At 40.5% G+C, this 22,458-nt stretch overlaps 1 protein-coding gene across 1 annotated transcript in view; it reads right to left on the bottom strand.

Annotated features, from left to right (window-relative positions):
• Positions 1 to 408: 408 nt before the first annotated feature.
• MBTPS1 (membrane bound transcription factor peptidase, site 1) overlaps positions 409 to 22,458 on the bottom strand; it is a 36,499-nt gene continuing 14,449 nt past the window's right edge. Inside the window, exons 6-23 of the mRNA XM_075188887.1 lie at positions 22,236 to 22,345; positions 18,198 to 18,314; positions 17,652 to 17,719; positions 16,690 to 16,792; positions 15,041 to 15,192; positions 12,994 to 13,155; positions 12,540 to 12,684; positions 12,234 to 12,422; positions 11,392 to 11,564; positions 9,748 to 9,863; positions 9,041 to 9,197; positions 7,359 to 7,483; positions 6,100 to 6,177; positions 5,505 to 5,645; positions 4,995 to 5,126; positions 2,993 to 3,119; positions 1,347 to 1,477; positions 409 to 1,025 (exon numbers count right to left, since the gene is read on the bottom strand). Coding sequence (XP_075044988.1) covers positions 829 to 1,025; positions 1,347 to 1,477; positions 2,993 to 3,119; positions 4,995 to 5,126; positions 5,505 to 5,645; positions 6,100 to 6,177; positions 7,359 to 7,483; positions 9,041 to 9,197; positions 9,748 to 9,863; positions 11,392 to 11,564; positions 12,234 to 12,422; positions 12,540 to 12,684; positions 12,994 to 13,155; positions 15,041 to 15,192; positions 16,690 to 16,792; positions 17,652 to 17,719; positions 18,198 to 18,314; positions 22,236 to 22,345 — 2,423 coding nt within the window. The 3' untranslated portion in view covers positions 409 to 828. The remainder of the gene's footprint in view (positions 1,026 to 1,346; positions 1,478 to 2,992; positions 3,120 to 4,994; positions 5,127 to 5,504; positions 5,646 to 6,099; positions 6,178 to 7,358; positions 7,484 to 9,040; positions 9,198 to 9,747; positions 9,864 to 11,391; positions 11,565 to 12,233; positions 12,423 to 12,539; positions 12,685 to 12,993; positions 13,156 to 15,040; positions 15,193 to 16,689; positions 16,793 to 17,651; positions 17,720 to 18,197; positions 18,315 to 22,235; positions 22,346 to 22,458) is intronic.

Below are 22,458 nucleotides of genomic sequence, written 5' to 3'. Positions count from 1 at the left end.
TTTTCCTTTGCAGTTGTACACAGGAAATACAATTTGACAATTTGATCTGTAGTACAAGTTTCTATAGGTTATCAGTTTACAAAATGTTCTTTTTGTACCACCTTTTGCGCAGGGTAATAAAACATGCAGAGTTTTAAAGTTTCTCTTTGGCCACTGGTTTCCCAGACAAATCCCTCAACTTCCATTGTATGGCAGTTAAAAAATATCTGGCCTGTATTAATGGGACTTGAATATAAATTAGCCCACTCTATTATGTACTCAAGCAGCACTGTTGTAGAACAAACCTGTAAAATCACCAAGTTCTGGTCTGAGTTATCCAGTTTCTGATCACAAATAGGCAGAGAACATCCTAAAACATTTGTTTCACAATGACATTAAAACAGGATTACATTTGTGCTATCCAGAAGGGGGCGATAAGTTGCACTTTATTAAAAGAGGTTTATTTATTGAAAACAATCTCCACCAACAGTGGAATCATCTTTACAATTACAAAAATGGAGATATGTATAAAAATAGGAGAGAGTCACCGATTTGGGGTAAGCTTTTAAAAAAAATCCCATATCTGGATTTGGTTTGTGTAGGGCACAAGTCTTTTCAGAATATTGCATTTGCCCCAATGTCCCTTTTTGGTAGAGAAACCCTTTAAAAAAGGGATTTATTTTACATAATAAATATAAAAAAAAGAAAAGGAGCAATTCGTACCAATGTTCAGTTTGGTCAGTAAGACAGAGACCAGATCGTAAAGTTTGTTTCAGAGGTCAGTCTTTGTAGAGCTGCAGTGAGATACTGACAATTAGAGCTCCCAAAAAGGCCCCGACCAGCCACAGCTCAGACAGTAGGAGTCTTTGGTTGGTGGAACGGTTGGATAATCTGAGGCCGTTTGACTCGAGGTTTCCGTCTCTTTGGCTTGCTCTTGGCCTTGTTGATTTGTACCACAAAGAAAGCCAGGACTACCATAGCACCAAGAAATGCAAAGACTGGAATGGTCTGGCCTACATCCTGGTTATATCGTCCGGGCATTATGCCTGTGAGCAGAGACACAAAGTAATAATCAATCATCCTGAAAAGGACCTTCGTTCTTTTGAATATGCAACGTGAATGACAATCAGAAACTGGATAGTGCTAAAGAACCATACAACTGTTGTTGCTCCTATAATAAGACTTGATTAGTACATACTGGACATATTTACATACGGAAGTATTAAAGTATTAGACAAACATTCCTGGTATGGAAAACATTATATACATTTATATTTCCAAGATTTTTTTTTACCCCTGGCTAACAGATAGACCCCCCCCCCCCCAAAATCTATTTCTTTCAATGTGTTCGCCAAAGATCCACTAACCTCCAGGTATGTCCCATGCGCCGCTTTCTCCTGGGGACAAGGGTCTTACTTGGGGTCTGCTCTGACGGATGTTGGGAAGAACCACCTTATCCAAATCTATTGATAGCAGTTTCTGATGCTTCCACAGGTTACTGGAGAAAAAGGGCAATAGACAGTTGCTATCTCCTTGTGCCTCTTATGTCATATATTCTTCCCCATCACTCATACAATAAAACAGATTTAACGATCTTGGGTCTTTAAAAAGGTACTCACCATTTTATTTGAATGCTAATGTTCTTTCAGACACAATATTGTATATTTCGGGCTATCACATGCTAGCAGTGCGAGCTGTATGCATCACTGCATTGGGTATCTAGTCTAGAATTGGGTATGAGGAATGAAGCATCAGTCTTTCAAAAGAAAGTCACTCAACTGTGATAGAAACTGCGCTCAGGCACCTTTGGTTTGTTTGATAAATATATGGCATACGAAACAGTATTATGTTGACCCAACCATGTGCTTGTGGTCAGGAGAGGCATCATCATCCTTGAAGACATCATAACCCTCAGGAACAAAATGCTGCAACATGGGTTGAAGATCACAACTCAGTACCATTCAGTAGGGGTAGCATTGACTTGGTCTTCCAAGAGAATTCCTGAACCCAAACCATGCAAGGATAATGCACTCCATAACATTACAGAAGCATTCATCAAGTACTTAGCTCCACAGTTCTGTAGGTTAGTGCATTTGTCCACTTGCCATGAATATGATGAAGAAACTTGACCGAACTTGCAAACATGCATTACCACATTAGGATATCCTGCTCTGTAGAGCTCTGTTCGGACCATCTCTGGTGAAATGCTTGAGCTACAGGTTGAAATTTGCATTCAAACCAGTCTGCAGTTTCTCACCTGTTGACTAACAGGATACGCATACATTCACATCAAATGAATGTACAGGTATGAGATTCCTGCAGCGTGCCCCCAACCGCCCCACTATAGCTCCATGTCAACTTCACTGCTGCTCATGACTCATTAGCTAGTTGAGCTTTCTTGGCATTGTTAAACATGTCCCTGACCATTATCATTGCGCCAACATATTAAACATGGATGCACAGACCCTGTCCCGCTGGAGCTTACAACCCAAAATTTCTTCCACATGAAATACACATTCACTCATTTCTGTCAGCAACCAATTAACAACCAGTGTGTTTTTGGAGTGTGGGAAGAAACTTGAGCACCCGGAGGAAACCCGCATCTGGAGAACATACAGACTCCAGACAGATAGGGCCCTGGATGAAATCAAAACCATGGCCATAGCGCTGTGAGGCAGCAATTCCACACCTGTATGGAAGCCCATGCTTTCAATATGCTTTGTTTCCCTCATTTACCCAGGTGTTTCAATTTTTATCTGCTATCTTATAAAGCCTTGCTTTAGTTAAAGGACAATGCTGTCTCATGTAAAAGCCATTAGTAACATTAAACATATGGAGAATTTACAGGAACCAACAGAACTAGATTTGCAGATAACATGAGGGATATGGTGTATATGTATGAACACATCACACTAGGCATGCAAACACACAATATACAAGCTTCTCATTGTTGAACAGTGTGAAGGCTTATTCCTTACTTACTATACACAGTACGCTGTAATGGGGTACACACCTAGGAGCAGTTTCATTAAGGGGCAGTGGTTTGGCCCAGGAGAGGTGCGGACAGGCAGGTAAAGGCCGAGGTTTGGGGTCCCCTAGATGTGCTTCTAACACTTTAGAGTAGCGATGAAGGTGATTCCCTGAAAAGAAGGAAAAAAAAAAAAAAAAAGAAGAAGTTTGATATTTGCGACATAAAACACTCCTGCAGAGACAGAACAGGATTGGCTGCATTTAGGCTTTGTACACAGTGGAGACTTTTCCGGTGGTAATCGTATTACCGATGATGAAAAATCTGACAGCCTTTACTCCTACAGAAAAAAAAAAATCAGACTGGTCACAAAAACAAATGGAATATATAGAGACTAACCTGAAAACCGAAGCTCCAGATCTCTGATGAATGCGGCATGCTGACAGGCAGTCATTCCGAACACGCAGGACTCCGGGTACTTTAGGTTGACGTCAATGCTGCTTTGATCAATGTTAAATTTAAAGCAACATTGTCTGAACCCCGCCGGCTAAGTGGTTAAACAGGCAAGTCTATATATTCTATTTGTTTTTGTGACAAGTCCTATTTTTTCTGTAGGAGTAAAGGCTGTCGGATTTTATCATCATCAATAATAAGTACCCAACCAGAGTTTTCTGACCAATGTGTTCTCTACAACAGTTGTACAAACGACTGGAAGGTGGGGGGAGTGGGATTCATGCGTACACTAAACACGTTTAAAAGATTTACCCTCAGATCTGTGCTCCTCAACAGTCGGCTGAGAAGATCGCCTCTCTAAACTGTACAATGTAGATCCTGATTGTGAGTGTATACAAACTGTAGGATTGGATGGATGGCGTTCCATAGCTAAACAAGATTTAAAGTTCTGCTGAACAATCAAGCGATGATTGGTATTTTGGAACAAATCGCATTCATCATCAGCTATTTATATAGCGACACTAATTCATCGCTGGAGCGTATAAAACTAATGCATTATCAAACTGAATGGTCGGTTGTAGTTTGATTGACCCAATACTCTTCTGAAAAACTCTATAGTATGTACCCAGCCTTACTCACAGAACATTTACTGAAGATCAAACAATAAGGTATACAGATCTCTCAACTAACTGAAGACCTGTATAGTCTGTTTTATACCATCATCCTCCTTCGGAGAGAACATAATCCTTTGTTGACCAACACTATTTCAGGCACAAACCTAATAACTGGACATTGCCCCAAGACCAGCCCATATCTATCATGAAGCATGATGGCAGGAACATTAAGCTACAGGAATCCTTCTCTGCTTCAATTACTGGAAAACTTCTCAAAACAGAAGGCAAAATGGGCGAAGATAAATGCGAATCTTGGAGGAAAGCCTGCTGCACTTTACTAGCGACCTATGACTTGGGAGAGAATTTATATTCCAGAATGAGAATGATGCCACATATAGAGCAAAACCTACACTGGTGCAGCTTAAATGCGACAACAACAAAGAGTCAACTTCCTGGAGTCCAAAGTCTAGACCTCAATTCTATTGATAATCTGCAGAATAATTTAAGAGTTGCTGTTTGGAAACCAAAAGGACCCCCCAACCAAAAGGATGTACCTCAAGCAATACTGCAAAGAAGAATGGGCTACAATTGGAGTATCTGGATGAGAAAAGCTGCTCCAAATACATTCACAGCTGTAAGTGCTTCTAAAAAGTATTAAACAAGATTGGTGCGTGAATATTTGTGTAATTAATGAAGCTCAACACAAGGTGGAATTTTTTGGATAATAATGTTAAGTGCCGATGTATGAAAATAAAATGTAAAAAGTCAATAGGAGTGAAATTTTTTTTTTAACCACTGTACTGACTGTTTACATAAGAGCTTTTGCTTCCGTCACTGACTTTAATCAAAGTATTGTGCAGTGACCAGATTTAGAATAATATCCCTGTTCTGACATTAAAAGGCAAACAAGTACATTTTCACTACTACTATAACATTCCGAGATAATCTATATCAAGAGTGGACAGAGCTGGAGCACTTACCTTCCATCCTCTCTGGCTGTGGGAGCCCTTCTCCGGTTGGAGGCTTGTGTCTGCTTTCCGAGTGGCTGAGGCTTGCTGGCAGCACTCCATAGGACGTGTACTGTAGTAAGGAGTCCAGCAGCCAAAAGCAATCTGCATTTATATAAAGGACATATATTTATGCAGCTATGTGCACACTGACCAGGCATAGGCTCTGTCTATGGCTAAAGCATGGTGTAACTACTTAACGTGACAAAGACAGAACCACAAATGTAGACAAATGTCTTCCTCCAACAGGCTGCATTCTCACTCATAAGCCAATTCGGTGCAACATAGTAATATATAACACCACACCATGTCACTATATAAGGGGACATGTATATGTGAATTGTAGATTATAAAGTCATATCTGGTGTCAATATTTGCAAATCCACCCAAACATTCTGTAACTAGCACAGCCATAGTCACACTGCACACTTAGGAGTGTTTGGTTAGACAGCTTCTGAAGACTAGAGATCTAAGTGACTATACCTTTCTGACGATGGCTGTCATCCAAGCAGTTAGAGTCACCATAAAGAATGATTCTCCCCCCTCCTTCAGTCTGTGTTTGGTACAGTCCTAGCACAGGAACATTTTCAACCATAAAAGTTTCTTGTCTTAAGACTTCAAGTCCTGCCACAAGGGAGAAAAATGAAAATGTTAACCACTTTCTGTGGGAAAAGCTCGGAACAAAAATGGAGAAAAGGGAGAAATAATGTATCTGCAACTAACAGGGATAGTGGCCAGCGGATAAACCATTACAGGAGAGTTCTATTAAACGCAATGGTATCTGACAATTAGCTGGAAGACCGAGCATATTCATTTTTGAGATTTGACATACACTTAAAACATTTTGTAGCATCAATATATATTGCTGTGCAACACTCTTAATGGAGGGGACCATAACAGACTGCTCTGTGGCTACAGAATGGATATAATATAATAGAGCAAAATAAAACTACAGAAAGAAAAATAAAAAGCAACATAACAGAGCAATATCAAACTGGAAAATTACATGACTGGAGAATACATTCAGCAATAGCAGATTACCAATAGTAATGTTCGTAAGTAAGCAGGAATATCATACCTTGGTCCTTTAAAGTTTGTGACAGAACAGCGCCATCTTCAGGAAACCTTCCAATACTGCATCCGGATGCATAATACACTGAGACACAATGTATAAAAATATTTTTTACTATTAAAGGACTAAAAAAAAAAAAACCCACAAAATAAAAACCAAAAAACAGTGCAGCTGACTTATAGAGCTATACAAGAAAACTAAATGCATATCTTCACCTTAATTATTAATAACAGAGGAAGGAAAGTGGTTAGATCTAGGCACAATTTTACATTAGTAATGCCCAAAAAAGAGATAACCCTGATGAGGTTTAGAAGGGCTGATCGGAATTATTTTTTTGAAGCTGCCCTCGCGGTTGTGTTAGCAGAGGTAAAATATTTTGTGCAGCGTCCTGACCATCTAATGCCATGCACTGTAGCTCTGGAAGGAAAGTACGGCCCTACAGCAGGGTTATTTGGTGTATATCAGTCTTGTAATACAAGTTGAGAGATAAACCATACTTGGTTCTGCAAAACACACATGGGAGAATTCAATCAATACTAGCAAAGTCCTGTCGGAGCCTCCCTGGAAGCACGAGCAGGCACACATCACGAGGGGCTACGACAATCTTAGTTTATATTTTTTCTACACAAAGGAGGAAAAGGCTGTGAAGCTTCTTCAATAACACTGGGAGCGGAACCATAGATGGGAGTAGGTTAGGGACTCAAAGGGGGAGCTTCAATTACATGCAAAGCACTGCCAAGCCTAACATGATGACACTTCACAGAAAGCGAAGATGTTAGTACCACATTAACCAGAAATGCGTGCAGGAGCCAATTGCAAAAAGGGTTCTGCCGACACTTCGATGTTAAATGAATTTCCCCCAAATATCAGATCAAAAAGTATCAGCAATTATTGGGTTACAATTGATAAAATTGTATAGGGAAGCTGTCTGTACATACTACATTAGTACTTTGGAAGGCATAAACAGCCTCATGTCCTCCATATTCAAAAGGGCTCTTTGGTATATTGACATGGTAGTCAGTAAGGGTGTGGACGGATGTAGCAGACCGATGCGGCTAGGCCTTTACTACCCAATAGGTAGAAAATGGTGAACAGAATAGGGTATTATATAAAAGCCACAAGGGTGACCCGCAGGCTGAAGCTAGAGGAACCTCTCCATAAATGTGTGTACCAACATGACCATCCGGACCTCAACCCTATAGCAGACAGTGCTAGACTAAATTATCCAGACAAGAGTGTTTATGCGATCAGTTACTAGTACTTACTATCATGATTAGCCATGGTAAAATCTCCTTCATATATGCCATCACTGAAGGCCATATTCCAAACTGATAACAGGTCATTCAAGGCTGGTATGTTGGCTCCTCCTGTGTCTGGCATCCACCACTGCCTGCAAAAAAAACAAAAACACATCTTGTCTTTAAAATGCATATTTCTAAAATGTTAAAATATTGATACATTATTCTCCTACATTGCTACTCAGTCTTAAGACTCCTTCCCTTCTCTGTTATCAAATGCAAGGCTACTTTGCAGAGAGCCACCCAGTAACTGTAGAATTCGGTATACACGTTTTGAATCTTGCTCAAAAACTACAGTGCTTATGGCTCCCCCTACAAACATTACATGCAGCATTAACAAAATACAAGCCTCTAGGACAAAGGGTTACATATTAAAGAGGTAACCTATCCAAAAGATTTTAAATACGAAGTATCTGGGGCAGCTATGTTACGATACATAAATATATCCCACATTACCATCTTCAGCAATGTCCTGGCTGCTTTTCTCTGCAGTCTGTCGAGGCTAACAAGACGCTGTGCTCACTGTGCAAGAGTACATACATGGTAACCAGGCAACAATCAAACTACCCTACAGGATGTCCTGGTGTTCAGACTCGTGACATGTCTGTGCCCGATAATTGATTTTTGTGGGGTTGCTATAAATATGTTCCTGCATAGAAACCAGCATCTATCAGCCAAAGCAGGGCAGAGCACTATTTTAAAAAAAGTTAAAATTTTGCAGGTATAAAGTTAACAGCAATGGTGTGAGAAGTCTCATAACCCACAGGTTGTAAAAGTTTAGTGTGAATACATTGTGTGATAAATTTCTATGACACAAAAGTTTCACTGCTTTGGCTATTTGGAATACCATTTAAAAAAAAAAAAAAAAAAAAAAAACACACAATACAAATAAATAGAAACACTAATGGAAGTACTGCAAAATTATAAATGGTTTAAAAAGATAGAAATACACACCTATCAGGCACATCATTAAAAACGTCTAATATTGTGTAGGTCCCCTATGTACCACCAGAAATAGCTCTCACCCATCGAGACATGGACCCCACAAGACCTCTGAAGGTCTCCTGTGGTATCTGGCACCGACATTAGCAGCAGATCCATTAAGCCCTGCAAGTTACGAGGTGGGGCCCTCATGGTGCAGACTTTTTTTTTTTTTTACAGAACCTCCTGCAGATGCTGAATCATATTCAGATCTGGGGAATTTGGAAGCAAAGATAACACCTTGAACTCTGCTACAGTAGCTCTTACGTGGAATTGGGCCAGACAGCTAAACTTCGCTCCACACGCTCAATGAGCTTTGGGCACCCATGACCCTGTCACTGGTTGTCCTTCCATGGACCACTTTTGGTAGGTACCAACACTCCACAAGACCTGCTGTGTTGGAAGTGTTCTAACCCAGTCATCTAGCTACCACAATTTGGCCCTTGTCACAGTTGCTCAGACCCTTACGATTACCCATTTTTCTGCTTTCAACACATCAACTTGAGGAACTGACTGTTCACTTGCTGCCTAATATAGCCCAGCCTTTGACAGGTGCCATTGTAACAAGATAACCAATGTTATTCACTTCACTTGTCAGTGGTTTTCAGGTTATGGCCGATTGGTGTATACACATTATAAAAAAAAAGTCTCCTGAATAATCTCAGTACCTGGTGTTTTCATCGTAGAACTTGACTTTCCTCATAACAGATGTATTGTACCAGTCACTGAACACAATTACCGAGAGTCCATAGGCCACGTCTCTACGGAGTTTAGTTATTTCCTCCGGGAAAAACTCTTCTTCACTATCAACAATCAGCAGAGTTCCTGAAGGCCAGAGCAGAGAAAGATTATATACCCTCTACTAGGTGCACTTAAATGTATTTTAGTTGACAAATACAAATGCCAGACCTTGAGGAACCGTAGAGAAAAATGGTTGAATCTACAATTACAGAAGATACTGAAAGATTTACCACTGACAGTAAGGAGACATTGGAGAAAATATATTGATTTCATTCTATTAGAAACATTTTTGGAATGTGTTTTCTTACTATGCCCTTTTATATCCTGCATATGGGAGTTGGCCCACTAAGTAGGCTGTCCAATGGAGATATTCTATGTAGAGACAAACGCTTCATGAGTCATAATTCCAATGGTGGTGACTTCCGCAACATATAAACCAATCAATGTAACCATTACGGAGCATTTATTTCCTCCTCTTATATAAAAGGTCATGGTAAAATCAGTAACTTATGAAGCCAGATCATGTGTTCTGCTTTATTTTAATATGTGTCTTGTTGGCAATTATCCACTGTTCAACAAGAAAACCACTGCTGCCAATACTTTAATAGAACTGGAGGATGCAAGTGGTTCTTACCGTATTGGCTGGCATCGAAGCATGTGAATGGTGAGCCCAGCACCTCAACAAAGTAGCCCATACTCCTCAGATGCTGGTACATATCTCGGAAGTTGGTGTGAATGTGGTCCCCGTTCCTGTGATACATATAACAGATGAGAACTGTCAGTTCCCTCTCAAACATTCACCAATTACAGTATGCAGAATGGCTACTACTTTTCTAGAAGAGAATTGTTAGAGACTTCCACTGTAGTATATCCGTTTATCTCTGGGACATCCATTAAAATTAATTCTTTCTAGCCATATACTACAGAAGAAGTCTCTAAAAATGAATTTTATAGATGGATATCCCAAAGATAAAAAGATACTGCCAACATTACAATTAATCGACATTTATTTATATAGCGGTGGTATATTTCATAGCGCTTAACAATTGGGAACAAACACAGTAATAGAGCAATACTGGGCAACACAGACAGATGTAAGAGGGCCCTGCCTGCAATCTATGGGACATTGGGAGTTTGATATATTCGGTTAAGTGCAATCTGGCTGGACCAGTATGTAAATGTAGCAAAGGCGAAAGGCAAGCAATATGATCTCCAGTAACATCAGTATTGGTCAGGCGATCTTGTGTGAACTGTGTAAAGTAGTATAACAGGGAACCTTATGGAGGTTAAGGAATTTTATAAGCTAGCCTGAAGAGGTGGGTTTTCAGAGCATGCTTGGGTTTGGGGCATAGAGAAAAATCTTATTGTACAAGGGAGTGAATTCCACAAAGTGGGTGCAGATCGAAAAAAAAATTCCTAAAAGGTGCTTATTTGTTTCCAAAGAGTAGTGGTACAGATAAAGAGCAAAGGACCTAGGACTGAGCCTTGTGGTACTCTAACCGATAAAGGAAAGCTGGGGGGATGTGGATCCAGAGAAACAAACTCTGAAAGAGCCATTAGATAGGTAGGATGAGAACCGGGATGGAACAGTGTCCTGAAGACCTAGTGATTGTAGCATTTGTATTAGTAGAGAATGGTCAGTGTCAAATGCAGAAGAGAGATCCAGGAGAATTAGAAGTAATTGCTTTTAGATTTAGCAGTGATCAAATCATTGACCACCTTTGTCAGTAGTTAAGGTTGGGATGAGCACAGGAGACAGATGTAATTTGACGGCATAGGATCAAGAGGACAGGTAGAAGAGTAGGAAAACAAGGAGAGTAGCTACTTCATCTTCATTCATGGGATCAAATGGAGAGGGTGCCAGGAAGGAACTGAGCCGGCTGTTTTATCGAGGATGAAACCAATTCAAGTCCATTGTACCCATTGGCAAGATATTGTGAGGTTACCAAGTCATGTTTCTACTCCATAGATTTGAGATATATTTAGTGCAACAAGTTTAAAAAAGGCAATATTGAACAAATGACCAGAGCCCGATTCTTGAGTACACACGGGGAGAAAAAGGCTCGCCTCAATACAAGTGTGGATTTTATTTGGTGAAACATGCATAACATGACAGAACCTGTAAAGTGTCTCACAATTGTGACAAGAGAATACTAAATTACTAGATCCAGGGAGAATATGTGAGAACTAAGAACATTAGAGAGATATTAAAGTCAACCAACAGTACATGCACACATATATATAGCAATAAAGTAAAAAAGCAAATCAGTTTATGTACCAGTCCAGGGGGTCGTTCTTCATCCTCAGGTTGTCCCGGGGAAAATAGCCTGGGGGATACCGAAGATTGTGGTACTGATCCCACAGAACCCTCTTGCTTCGCGGTGGGGTGGGAATGATCTTCACTTTGATTGGCAGTTTGACTGTAGAGAACTGCTCTGCTCCATTCTTAAGCTTCAAATAAATGAGATTATATGTTTTTATTGTTGTATGATTGTATGTTTTTATCATATAGGAAGTAGCCGGTCTCAAATTTAGAAATGCATCCTGATGTCTTCAAGAAAACTGACATAACTAAAAATGTCCTTCCCATGTTTTGAGAGTAAAGTAAAACAGAATATGTACAGCAGGGCTAATTTATTTCAGTTTTTGGAGCTCACACCCATACATTAAATCATCACACAACTGGGCGTAAACAGATATATAATCCAAATGTATTACTGACCTCATCCATGTTCATGTAATATACTGAAACACCGAAATCACTAACAGGTGCACAAGCTAGAATATGCAGCACTAATGGTGCAAATACTGCAATGGTGCATAAACTCTTCATGAGTCCACACCTGATGTGCACCCAACCCAAATTTTACATGTACTAACAAGATACCAATTCCAGCATGAGTGTGTGGACATTTCTACTGTACATTATTGTCTCAGCTCTTCCATTTGAAGGGGTATTTGATCATATACAGTAGAAACAGGCCAACCTATGAAGCCAACTCAGATCCCATTAGAGCAAACCTGCTACTATTACTGTACTGTCCGAACCACTTGGTTGTTATAACTTTTAAACCAGCGAGTCACGTTTACAGTGAATGTTACAGGTTCTTATATACCAACCTCATTTTCCTCTGGAGATGCCACTGTAACCATCACATGACCCTGAGCAATGCCCTCCCATGAGGCTGCCTTCTTCGCTACAGAGATGGAGATGGCCAGATAACCAGACCACGGCCAAAGGACAGAGGAGTAGGAGAAAGCCACCTCAATGTTATCCCCGTTGTGTGGAAGGTATGGCTGCCAGTCAGGCTGCAAAGAGTTAAATGCGAAGTGTCAGAATTCCTAACCAATGTCAGATCTGCATTGCTACAGACATCATCATGTATTCTCGACTGTACCATCCATATGTGGGCAGTCAGACCTCACCTTGTCCACAATCCTCCCCGTGACTCCCATGCCATTTAGAATCGTGATGTTTACAATGGTTGGCATTCCACCATAGTAAATAGGTTGGGAACAGTATGGCCACATGTAGGGACATTCTGTCAGGTCCACATAGCTGGGACTCAAACTGCAGGGAAAAGATATTCATATACAAGTAACAAATATTGGCCTTATCTTCATATACCACCATCTAATAAGCAATAAACAAGTGTGCTGCTCAGCAAGATACCATTCAACAAGTTACCCGATCAGTCAATTCCCTTGAACAGAAACCCCATGCATCAAACACACAAACATACACGAGAAACAAAGATCTGTGTTAATTCTTCTGAAGTCCAGCCAGAGCAGGATAATCTGGAGAGGTTTATGTTAGCATGGATATAGTCTGGACCTTGGCAATTGTACAACTATTTAGGATACAAAAAATATAAAATACCTGGCTTGTGGCTTGTAACTATTGAGTATCTGATAGGCCCGGAGAAGATCCAGTTTTCCATGTCCTTGTTCAAACATATTGACTCCTGGAAGTCTACGAGCAGAAGCAATGAGAGCCTGCTTCATGCTGGCTGGATTCACCATTTCCCGCTTTTGAACTGTACTGGAGAAACACACAATTATTAGTAAATAGCAGCCAGTTCTAATGTGGAAGCGTCTGCCTCGGTGGTAATCGTTAAGATGATTACCACAAATCAGACACTGAGGAGACCTACAAATAAAATCTGAATTGAGGGGGGGGAAATTTTTTTTTTAAATATAAACAAACTTACCTGAAAACCGACGCTGCAGATCACAGATGGGACCAGCATGCTGACCGTAACTTATTCCGATTTGACAGGTGGTCTCCTAAGTGTTTAAACGCTTAACCCAACTTTGCCGCTTTAAATGAACATTCATACAAGTCGCATTGTAGTGCCGGAGACCGGTCAAGTCGAAATAAGTTGCGGTCAGCATGCTGGTCCCATCGGTGATCTGCACCGTTGGTTTTCAGGGAAGTCCGTTTATATTTAAATCTGTTTTTCCTCAATTCGGATTTTATTTGCAGGTCTCCTCAGTGTTGGAGTTTACAATATCGTTTAAGCGTACCCAACCAGTCTGCCCGACATGTGCATACAATTTCCATACAAATAGAACCGTGATACATTTGGACTAGTGCACGTATAACCTTTCTAATGATTCGTGTATACTGCCAGCACAGTTGGGCTGTAATGAACTACTAGTTGCATGTACATAATTTTCAGAGATCCTAAATGAAGTGATATTAAATGAAGATTGCATCTAGTGTAGAACATACTATGACCTTTACGTTCTGTCTTTGTAGGAGATCAGTTATATTAACACTCATGAACAGGACTATGGATTTTCAGGATTTACATAATTTATCCTGCCTTTTAAGATTAGCGCTTCAAGATTCTGTTACCCAACCATCTTCAAGTTCAATTTAAGGGTATACACATATAAAAAGTAAAATCTTGCTTGAACAGTGACAATGTAAGTACAACTGTAACCAATAAGCCATTTCATAATGCTATTTACAGATGCTGAGAAATGAGTGCTGGACCACGCATCAAGAATAAGGGAAATCATTTTCCTTAAGATCATCCCCCGATACACATATTTACCAGATTCAATAAAGTCTGCAATTTCATGATATTTTACAGAATGATCTACTTTACTTGCAATATTATTTATCTATGCTAAAAACAACAAGAGGACTGGAACTCGTCAACAGCAGATCAATAATGGAGGGAGCTGTCCTAATACAAACAGGGCTGGCTGGGAACTGCATAATCTTATTTCCACCCTCTATTCAAGGCATGAGCACAGACTCATCCATTCAGCACTTGGAATGGTGTGTAATAAAGATTAAGTGGACAGTAGACAATCACAACATTAAAATAAATTTCAATTACAATTTTTTTGTACGTCTTATTTACGCACATATGTATTACTCGGTTTGTATAACTATTTTTTTTAAAAAATGTTATGCTTTTTAAAAAACAAAAACGACAGTTTAAAGTGTAGACTGAATAATGCAGCAAAAGTTTACCATAAGCATCATGTGAATTCTTTGGCGATTTAGATTAATATGTCAGGTGAATCAGCATTTCAAATATATTTTCAGTCAAAAGGGAAGTGCACATTAATTAAGGGTGCAATTAAGCTAGGTAAATTATTAAAACATTTACTAATGAGTCCCAAACAAGACAAAACAGCTCTATATAGGTGGATCCCAAGTTGCCATTGAAACAGTATTCTGTGAAATGAAAGCATATACAATGGGGAGGTTTACTTGCACATAAACACTCAGAGTCTCCTTCACCCCTTCCACTTTCTCAGTATTTTTTCTACAATACTTCACATTGTAGACAAGGTTGCAGTTTTTCTACTCTGAATGACGTCCACCACAGAGGGTGAAGCAGTAGTAAGCAGGTGAGATTTTAGTGGAGATGCTCATTTGATTTATGAGCAAGGGAGGTACTTACCTAACAAGCAGCGTCACAGCTCCAGCCACAACCGGGGAAGCAACGCTTGTACCCGACAGGGAGCGGCAGCCACCTTTCATACCAGAACCCCGAACTCCAGAACCGTAGGTGACAATATCAGGCTTCATTCTTCCATAGCCACCAGGCAGCTCCTGCAGGAAACAGAGCACATATTTACCATATGTAAGCAGTGGAAGCGGCGTCACGTCTCACTGGACATTGAAACTGGGGATTTAGCGTTTTCTGTTCAATCAATCATTCTAAAAAGCTGTAGTGGGACACAATCTGTTAATTTTGCCTCTAAAAAACAGGGCACTATTAAACAAACAAGAACTCCTCACTATAATTCCCTTGCTGCTTTGTTTGCTGAATGTTTGGTCCTTGATGAGCAATATCCAGATGTTCAGAGCCAGGTAGATGGCCATGAGTTCCAGAGCAGTAACTGGTAACAAACTTCTGAGGAGACCATGTGCCCTAAGAAAAGGGTGGTAAAAGCAAAAAGGACTGCCTGCGACACTGAAACAGAAAGGGCCCCCAACCAGAAGATCACCACTTCAGGAAGTAAATAACCAATAGCCAGATAGGACTCAAGATACCCTCAAGATCTGTTCCACAAACAAAGAAATGCATTTGGAAAGGACATAAGGCCTCGCTTCCTGGGTTAACATCATGACCCCCACCATTATACAGTATCAGATTGTATTTCACGGGCTAGTCAGAAACGGGGATAACTGCGCCTGTAGAGACCAAAATTTATTGTGAGGAATGAACATTCTCTGAAGGATGTCAAAATGAAGGCCCATGAAAAAACACAACTCATCCAAAATTTCCCCAGGACTCTAATCATTGGGAATGGAGTGTCTGCAATTCTGTAAACTTTGTGGCAGGTCTATAGTTAGGTACATAACCCAGGGACTTCCATCACCAGAATAGAAGGTGGGAAAGGCCGTCTGCTTTGGGCTCGGCACATTTTGAGTGAGGCGTCACCGGAGGATTTTCAGCCATCACTTGGAGAAAGAGGCAGAGTATTTGACTTGCCCCCGATATGTTAAACAATGTTGTAAGTTCCACTGGTGAAAGCATCCAACCCCCAGAAATCCTGGGGCTTCAGAGAGGTGGTGCAGCCTCCATCCAGTCTCCCAGTAATGGCACAAAGGTACACAAGATGTCCAAGGCCCCTCCCTAATCAAGCAGGTGCTATTGGACCGGTTGACAAGTGACTGAGGTTGAACACAGAGGTGAGGAAAGTCTGCTGTGAAAGCAGGTGGATAGATGGGGTTAAGAACAGCGGAGGCTGTCCTTTATCTATTAAGGAGCACAATGGAGATAAATAATAAAGGGCAATGGCCCTATGTCAGGCACTGGATAAATACCCAAGGAAGGAGCAGGGAAGTTACAGAAAAGATGCGGAGGAGCCAGTACTTGTTTTTCCCCAGTAGCCTGCCTCCTGGTAGTAGAACTTCATTCACAGTCTGTATTCCGTTACTGGTAAAGTTTTTTTTAGATATGGATATAATGTAGATCTTGACCTAGCCAGCTACTGTATTGCAAATATTATAAAGCAGAAAGAAAGTAAAAAAAAAAAAAAAAAAAAAAAAAAAACCACTGAACTCAACAAATGTGTTATAAAATTAGCAAAAAGGAGTTACCCATGTGGTCATCCCCCTCGAAGAAAATCGAGCTATGTTGTCCTCAAAGTCAATGCCACCTACTCCGATAACATCCATCTGGTCCGCTGGGTTGTTAAGTGTCCTGATCAAGATAAGATAGGTAGGAAGGAAACACTAAATCGACTGGATTCAGTGTATTCTACAAAGTAGGAAAAAAAACACTTAACTAAAACATTTCTACCTGTGTTTTACTTCATCTCATCCTGATGGTTCTACCATACGTTCAAAAAGATTTTTGAGGAGACTTGTTACCGTTAGTATGCAGCGTTTATACATTGCCATCATTCTGTGTAGCACTGGATATATCCAATGCGGATACAGGCACTAAATACTTGTACAAACTGAAAGAAAATGGTGAGGAGCACTCTACTTGCAATAAAAAGACCCCCAGGCACAGGTTCTACATGGAGTAAGCCAGCAACAGACTGTACTATAGCCTCCAAATGTGCCCAGTGGATTCTACACAGACAAAATGGTATATACAAATACCAGGGAACATTATAAACAGATAAGGTAAAACAAGCACAATGTAAACATTGTAGAGGCAATGGCACATAATGTGTAAAAATAGCTGATCAGGACAGGCCACTGGACTGTACTACAAAATAAAAAAATATATCTAAAAGCCATAAATTACATTTATTTTGCAATCAATGTATATATGTATGCCTTGTGCCTCCTTTAAAACCTCCAAAGACTACCCAGCCTGCATGTATGTGATGAAACCACTTGTGTCAAACCACTAAGGAAATGTGCTATAATATCATGCCTGAAGGCAACCACCACTTTAAGATAGACTGATCAGATGTTTCATTTGTATTTCCTGATCCCCATAAGGTCTCCTGGTTATTTAACATTCCGATTGGCTCATATTTTGCACACAGAAAAAAAAAAATAGGCCAAAATAGTCAAACGGAGCACTGGTAGGTCACTGTTCATACCCATAGAGAGGTCCATCATTTCCTATAGCAGAAACCATGATCACTTTGTTAGCTGTTAGTTCCCAAACCTGCATGGTAGAAAAACATACAAGAAAGAAATCAGATGATTTTCCACTGAACAGCCACATTTAAAAATAAGGCTATACAGAATAGACCTGTTCATGTCTATGGCCCTTTCTGCAGAGGTGAAATCCAATCGAAGGTAAAAGTTTGACACATTTAAAATCTGGATCAATTTGCTTATGGAAAAATTGCCTGAATCACACGAGCGCAACAAAGTTTACGGGAGTTAATTTCTTCCCAAAAAAGTTAAAATGAGGTTTCTGCTGGCAGATCTATAAATGGATAAAGCAACAACACTTATTTATAGTGATAATAACTAAATATGAATACTTAGTTTGTGTAAAACATGAGGCAGTTGTCATTTAAAAGGGCCACCTCCAGCAGTAGAGTTGTTTGGACACTCATGACATTCCCCCCCCACCCCCAAAAAAAAAAAATATATGACTTGGCGAGCCACCCCAATTCCAAACTCTTAAAACTAACCTTGTCAACAAAAGGGTGATCCATGAAGTCAGGTCCCCCAATGCTGAGGTTCAGAACATCAATTTTCTTCAGGATGGCATAATTAAAGGCATCTAAGAACCAAGAAGTGTAGGAGACCTGACAAGACAATATATACATATAAAACCATGCAATACATCTGAACACTACTAAATTTCCTTGTAATGCTTAGCTGGAGGGAGATTAAAACGCTTAGAAGATTCACAGATCCAAATGCTACATTTTCAGTACATTCACTGTGTATAAAGTGTCAGAGCAGCAACTTCCCCCATTCAAAACACACACACATAGAGAGATACATGTCCAGGGTTCCGTCAGTGCCCTATACTGAAAGCATTAATAATTTACATTATATAGTACTACATTTTTTATCTTACCAACGTATTCACCAAAATACTGACACAGTAGGTACAGAGGTTACTACCCACTAGAGTTTACAATCTAAAGTGATGGAGGAAATTACAAACAAACGAAGGAAGACTGGATTATTAATGATTACATGAACTACCAGGCTTCATTGTATGCGTCACTGACATGGAACCTATGTTGGGCTTCTAACAATATCCTTACTTAGTAAATGCACTTTTCTGACAACATAATTTTACATTGATATAGAATGCATGTAGATACAGCCACAAGGGAGTGCCTGGGTCAGGATTAAAACAACCAGAAAATGAATCCTCACAGAACAGCCATTGCAAAATACAAAGTATAGCACATGTGCATCCTGGTGGATACATCTCCCAATCATATTTACACCGTCTTCCTTTGTGATGCTCCTCTCCTCCAAATTTTCCCTTTGTGTACTTTTCACCACCTCCATATTGTTTCTACACCCCTTTGGAACTGCTCTTCACCTCCATTTATCAGCTATTTATATAGCGCCACTAATTCCGCAGCGCTGCACAGAGAATTCACATCAGTCCCTGCCCCATTTGAGCTTACAGTCTAAATTCCTTAACACACACAGACCGAGAGAAACTAGGGTCAATTTAATAGCAGCCAATTAACCTACTAGTATGTTTTGGAGTGTGGGAGGAAGCCGGAGCACCCGGGGGAAACCCACGCAAACACTGGGATAAGGCTGTGGTCGGGAATCAAGCTCATGACACCAGTGCTGTGAGGCAGAAGTGTAAACCACTAAGCCACCATGCTGTCCCTTATATTGTTTCTTCTCTTCCCCCTCCGCCCCGCTCTTCCATCATAGCATCTACCTGGGTCCTCTGCATTTGCCCCATTGCCCTGCCCATTCACTTTATCTGTCACCACCCCATGCACTTTTCATCCTCTACAAACCTACCCCCTCATTTATGCTAGTCCCCCAGTAGGGAGTCCTGTTTGGTTTCCTGAGGCAGCATACTGTGTTCTTAAGTCCACTGCCCTTGCATGCGTTGCTCATAGAAGCAGCAGCGCAGTTAAAACACCTGGTACACAATGATGGCAAACAAATGAACATTAGTGGGTCTTGCAACCACTTTTAGAGAAGATTGAAATGAGGATAGTCTGACAAGTTGAAGTCCAACCAGCATTAAATCTTTGTGACATTTTTAGTGAGCAATATGGGAAATATTCTAGAGACAGGACAATGTAACAGATTGGGATGTGTGAGAGTAGTACTGGGTATGAGGTGTGGGTGGTGTTTATTGGGTTTCTATCTTCTTAAATTGAACTGAGTACTGTGAAAGCAACCAATTTCTAGGGTACTAAACATTTTTGCTTTGACAAGATAATTAAAAACATGCGTTTAAATAAGTTCAACACTGAGCAGCTAAGGAGGCCAAGTTAACGGAGGATGAGGAGTGGAGTCATTCTATGTCCTAGACACACTGCAGCTCAGAAGGGAACAGTCACTGCAGAACCTATTTAGTAAAAGGGGTGGTGGATTAGAGTGAAGAAATGTAGGTCAGGACATTGTACTATAATAAACATACACCACCCACCTTCCTTGCAATGAACAACAAATGTAACACTGTAATAAATGTATACACAGGAGAACAATAGGGCTAAATTAAAAGGAAGGGACATTGTTGACAATGGGCGTTAGCCGAAATTAGCATCCGCTACTCCCACAGTAGAAAGCCAGTGCAGTAATCCTGCAAGCTGAAAACTAATCGCTAAAACTAATAAAAGGACACAAACTCAGCAGCCTGCAGGAATCTGAAGATAATCCTAAAAGTGGAAGACAGATATTCAATATAATGCCTAAAATCTTTCCAGAGAAAAACTATTAAAATAGAGGCTTCTAGACAAAACTATGTGGCACAACATGCTCATATAATAACTGCACTGAATCCATTTCCCAAAGAATTTGGATGTAAAAGTCGAGTGGCAGCCCAAAATTTTGTCTAATCCAAAATTGTTTAACTCATTCCAGGTCTCCATCAGTAGAAATATGGCTGTCTCAACCTTTGTGCCGATCTGCTGCTCAATATGATAGCGATATAACAGTCCATGGTCCGTACCCAGAACCTGGCTGTCCATTACATTCCAGGTACTGTTACTCACAGTTCCCTGGCCACCTGTTCACTTCACATACCATCCAAAGTGAACAGTGTGTACACAAATCAATGGAGAAGAAGTGCAGGCTATCCCAGAGCACAGGAAGTCCTGACTTTCTCACCCCAGCATACAGGTGCCCTGGCTGCAGCAAGAGACCCATCAGCACAGATATCCAACATTGTCTGAGAGGTCTGCTGTGAGATCTAAGTTACAGTAAGTCTATCCATGGTGACAATAGGAGAGAGCAGAGGCTCCCTGGTTGTAATTTGCACCCAGAACACATTTATTCATGATGCTACCAAAAGCAATGTGGGTGGGCAGGAGGGGGGTGAGATAAAAATTAATCTTGTTCATCCAACACATAGTAAAACTGTGTAATGCAGTCTGATCGCAAAAGGTATGAAATGCCCCCAGTCATGAAGGGTTTAGCCAACAGCTTTATCGGCAGAGTGTTATTCTGTTAGTAGGAATGGTAACCAGTTTGCTCCATACTAATCTGGTATCGATAAGGGAAGGACGTTATATCAGATTGTATATCGTGAACAGTATTGCACTATGATCGAAACAAAACACCTAGAACACAGGCTTCTAGGCTTTAACTTGTATAATAGCAGTTTATGGGTATGAGTGGACACATCACCATAAATTTACTACACCACTTAAGAGTTAACTTTATGCAAACAATCGCTGGCAGTGTCTCCTTCATGACATTACATGCAAGTGCCAAGACAACTTCATCACATATTCTAGCAGCTTAAAGGATTACCAAGCCCCAACATTTCACACATGACCCATAAATATAATATACATTGTTCAGTGTTACTCTGGCATTCCACAGCAATTCTGTTAAAATACACAGTATTATCTATGCCCTGCACTACAGACAGCTGAAGCTCCTCCCACAGTGTACTGAAGGGATCAAGATATAGGTCAAACAATCGGACACCTAGGCATTGGAGTGGTAGTGAAATCCCCGCCCCTCTATAAATCAACCAATCCAAACAATGAATTTAAGCAAAGCAAGACTGCCTAGCTCTCAGTCACAGGCTGATTGTTTAAAGAAGCCCCTCCCCTTAACATGGTAACTTGCTACAGAAGCGTGATAAACTCGCCAGGTAGTTCATGCATATTAATCAGCTCATTAATGGATACACTTTTATTTCAAATAGGCTTTAATTGCTCACATTTTAAAATATTTAGACTATATGCACGCTTCTAAAATAAGTTACTGAAAGTCTGAAAAAACAAAAAAACCAAACACTTTCCTACAACATATGCATTCAAATTAACAGCTGTGCCTGCTTGTGGGGTGTCCTGGTGGAGCGTTGGATGCAATGGGGATGGATACATTCCCCTGGTGGGGAGGTGCCACAGTAAGTAGCTGACTTGAGTTCATCATTGTGGGGCTGTGTCACAGGAGTGTGCGTGCCAACATTTCCAACTGGAAACTTGGGATTAAAGACCATGTCCCTTATCCATGCAAATGGCGTTCAAGAATAAAGACCTAAGCAAAGAACATACCTGGTTATTGGTGAAGACCCGGTATATGTGCAACTCAGAGTCTGGGGCAAATCCTTGGCATTCTCTCATACTGGCAATGACACCTGCCACAAACGTCCCGTGTCCAAGTCCTTTAAAAGCAGACACACAAAGTTTATACAGAAGCAAGAGCTGCATAACTCCTACACATCAACTTGTGACTCCTCAATTCAATGTTACTTACACCTTCTACAAGACCAGACAG

The sequence above is a fragment of the Mixophyes fleayi genome, chromosome 10 (assembly GCF_038048845.1).
Source record: "Mixophyes fleayi isolate aMixFle1 chromosome 10, aMixFle1.hap1, whole genome shotgun sequence".
In the NCBI taxonomy this organism is placed as follows: Eukaryota; Metazoa; Chordata; class Amphibia; order Anura; family Limnodynastidae; genus Mixophyes; species Mixophyes fleayi.
The sequence above is the reverse complement of the archived record's forward strand: the minus strand, read 5'-3'. Positions and strand labels throughout refer to the sequence as shown.